Source organism: Nicrophorus vespilloides, unplaced genomic scaffold, assembly GCF_001412225.1.
Source record: "Nicrophorus vespilloides isolate i.1.1-1 unplaced genomic scaffold, Nicve_v1.0, whole genome shotgun sequence".
Classification (NCBI taxonomy): domain Eukaryota; kingdom Metazoa; phylum Arthropoda; class Insecta; order Coleoptera; family Silphidae; genus Nicrophorus; species Nicrophorus vespilloides.
In genome coordinates, this window is record NW_017098722.1 from 1 (window position 1) to 3,826 (window position 3,826).

Sequence of the window (3,826 nt, forward strand, 5' to 3'; positions counted from 1 at the left end):
GTTTGTTCCCAATTTAAGAATTTCATTTTTTCGTTTGTCTATTACTATTTGTTACTATTTTCATGTAACTTTTTTTTATAAATATGTAAACGCAAATTAATTCAATAAATAATGTTTATTTAAAATTTACATTGAATTGTTTCATGAATTCAAAATTGGTTAAAAAAGTTCCCCGACCGCTGGTGTAGAAGAAACAATCGAATGTTTTAATTAGTATAGATTACCTCAATTCTTAAGTATCAACAGTTTACAATTTATACTTACTAAATCTACATCTATTTCCATTCAGAACATATACTTTGCAAAATGATGCAAAAATATTCGTTTTTTTTTTTTAATTTCTTTCAGAAAATTTGATTCAAATTGGATTGGTATAACGACAACTACGTATTATTTAATGAATTATCAAAATGGTAAAAAAAATAACAAAACATATGAATGGTTGCTAGGGTAATTTATTTGGTTCGAATATATTCGAGTTGGCCGATATTTGTTTTTTGTTTCTGATGAACAAATGAATGTACGAATGAACGGATTCGGAATAAATATTGGACATTTTCGAAAGCAATCAATTGAATCACGTAATAAACGCGATTGATTCAGGATTATCGCAACGTCGTTTATTTACATTGTGCAGAAATGTAATTGGAGTTTTGCGGATGTATTCGGGTGTGCAAATTTTCTCTTCTTTATTTTCCATCGTTGACCTGTTGGATTCGATGATGATGGTGTAACTGTAATGTGAATTTAGGTGCATCCTTGCGGAAGATACAGACACAACACGGTCGTCTTCATCCTAGCCAAAGAGTACAACTTGAAGAACTTGAGGACGATCCACCGTTTGGACAGATTGACCAGCGGATTGCTGCTGTTCGGTAGGTCGCCGAAGAAGGCCAGACAGATGGAGCATCAGATCAGGAATAGACTGGTGCTGAAGGAGTACGTGTGCCGAGTCGAAGGAGAATTCCCCAAGTACTTATACGAAAACACAGTTTTTATTAGATAAACATTAATTGATTGATTTTAAACAGCGAAATCATCGATTGCAAAGAACCCATCGAAGTTGTGAGCTACAAGATCGGAGTGTGCAAGGTGTCTCAGAAGGGCAAAGACTGCACGACGGTCTTCCAGAAACTTGGGTACAATGGAAAGACGAGCATAGTTCTATGTAAACCAAAGACTGGACGCATGCACCAGATCAGAGTGCATCTGCAATATTTAGGTACGATTCTTCACGCTTTTCCTTATACTGGTGATTATTATCAATGTTTAATTGTTCTCAGGTTACCCGGTAGTCAATGATCCTTTGTACAATCACGACGTGTTCGGACCTCTTAAAGGCAAAGGCGGCGATCTGGGTGGAAAATCCGACGAAGAGTTGGTCAGAGATTTGATTCATATACACAACGCGGAGAATTGGTTAGGAATGGACGGGGACAGCGAATTGTCCATGTTCAATCACAGGAAGGGTGACCTTGATGAATCGTTAGTTTCAGCTTTAGTTCCCAAAGGTTAGTAATTGTAACGTTACACCTTACTTGCCAAGTTTATATGATTTTTGTTTTGTTTGTTGTTGTTGTTGCTAACGTAGATCGCGTCCTTAGCGACGACGACGGTGACAGGGTATCCAGGGAGGCGTCTCCATGCGACGAGAGTTGCGACGTTTCTACGAGCATCGGTTGCGATTCCTCATCGTCGCCACCGCCGCCCGCGATCGCCGCCCTTCCCCATCCGATGGCCCTTTCACCTTTGTCACGAGCCAACGACGCCAAATGCACCGTCGCGACGCAGACCGGCCACGAGGCGCCCGACTTCAGCTTCAACACCGACAAGATGACCGTCGACAAGCACTGCTACGAATGTAAAGTCCGTTACAGGGATCCGAAACCCCAAGATCTGGTCATGTACTTGCACGCTTGGAAGTACAAGGTGAGAGAACAACTTCTCCACTTCATTAACTTTCCGAACAGGATTTCGCCGCAAATCTTTATTGCCTCCAAAAGTAAAACTTTCCGGCGTGATCCTAAGCCAATAAAAGTTCTTTATTTCTTTCTCAAATACGATTTTACAAACATCTTCATAACCGCCTTCGACTTATAATGTTTAACGGCTCCATTTTCATCCCAACAACGTAAAAAGTTTGCATCGTAATGCACTCTGATTCACTCACATCTCTTCTCAACTCGATTTATAAACGCAAATATACATAATATATTAAAGTGCAATTCAAACGAAAACTTAACTCAATCGCGTACTCAATTCACGAACTAATTTGAAAACTTTTCAATTCCATTTCCTGATAAAATCTCATTAGTTTTCATCACTTTTTATAATAAACACTCATCATTATTTAGTTAAGATTCAGTTAAATTACTACAAGTTTGAATTTAAATGAAATGTTTGCAGCAAAACATAAATTTAATGTTGTTTGTTTGTTTTTTTTTCTTTCTTAGGGTCCAGGATGGGAATACCAAACGGAACTTCCGGCCTGGGCGAGCGTCGACTGGGTGGACCCTGACAGCGCATGATGATCCACGAAAAGTGAAGAGAAAAATGCTTAACATCTTCCAAAAGAATCAAGAAGACAACAGCAACAACAACAACAACAAAAAAAAATAAACCCTTCATCACATCCCATACTAAACCAAGCAAAACCAAACCCGAGATTAAGAAGATGGATAATTTAACAATCATTCGCTTAACAAAACTCAATTAGTACAACGTCTCAACACAACAACAACAATTACAATTTACGACAGAAAAAGTTTTCCACTAATAATTTTTTTTTTACGAAACAAACAAAGGCATTCTTAAAGGAAAAGAAATATTTTTAATTTTTAAGTTGTTTTTATAAATATACAATATATATATATATAAATAAATAAATATAAATTTTAGATTATAATTATATGAATGTAAAACGTAGACGATTTATCGTTATTATTATTATTAAGTAAAGTGTGTTAATTTACGTTTTTTTTTATATATAATTTACCACACTTCTCGATGTTTTTTTTTTGCTTCTCTTATCGTTTTTTTATTTTCTTTAAAGCTTTCGTATCGTTCATCTAAGATGGCTGAGAGAAATGAAGATAGGAAAATAATTTAATAATTAATTAAATTTATAAACGAAAAAAAAAAACAAGTATTTTTGTAAATCATCTCGTGGATTTTCGATGAGAAACGCGATTACTTTTTCGTAGTTAAGTGCCATGAGGTTAAGCTAATAAAGAAAAAGAAAAATTTTTAATACAATTATTATATATATAAAAAAAAAGTAATATTGAAGACAAACAAAAATATATAAGAGGAAATTAAGAAATTTATACATTCGTGCCTTGTAATGTACGTTGTGAATAAGTATGAAGCAAAAAGAAGGATTGGAGATGGAGAAAAGTAAAATTAACGAGAAGTTAAGGAAAGGAACTTATATATATATTGAAAAAAAAACATAATTATTGTATAAATGTAATAGGATGTATAAAAAAAATGGAGAGTTTTTTATAATTTTTCAGTTTCTTCTCTTGCGCATTTTTCTCTAAAAATTTTCATTTTTTTAAATTCTCTTCAATTTCCGTTCGTTTGTAACGCAAATCTAGCAACCTCAATAATTTATTGTTTTGTTTTGTTTTGAGTGCATGTAAAAACTAAGAGAAATGTACGCGTATTTCGGTGCTCGTAATCAAAGAAAGACACATAAATAAGTATAAGTTTTAAGGATTTTTCTTTTTTTGAAATTATATTAAGTTGATATTTCTTTTCCGTTGTTGTTATTTTGTAATTAGTGAAACAAACAAAAATATATATATTATATATAAAAAAAGGA

The 3,826-nt window shown here is 33.9% G+C and overlaps 1 protein-coding gene across 1 annotated transcript; it reads left to right on the forward strand.

Moving 5' to 3' along the window:
- Positions 1-751: 751 nt before the first annotated feature.
- Positions 752-2,603, forward strand: LOC108563066 (RNA pseudouridylate synthase domain-containing protein 2-like; the record flags this gene model as incomplete). The annotated part of the gene is made up of 5 exons (XM_017921630.1): positions 752-972; positions 1,032-1,222; positions 1,284-1,511; positions 1,592-1,929; positions 2,454-2,603. Coding segments are annotated over 5 exons (1,053 nt in total), but the record flags the coding sequence as incomplete, so codon positions are not given.
- Positions 2,604-3,826: the final 1,223 nt, after the last annotated feature.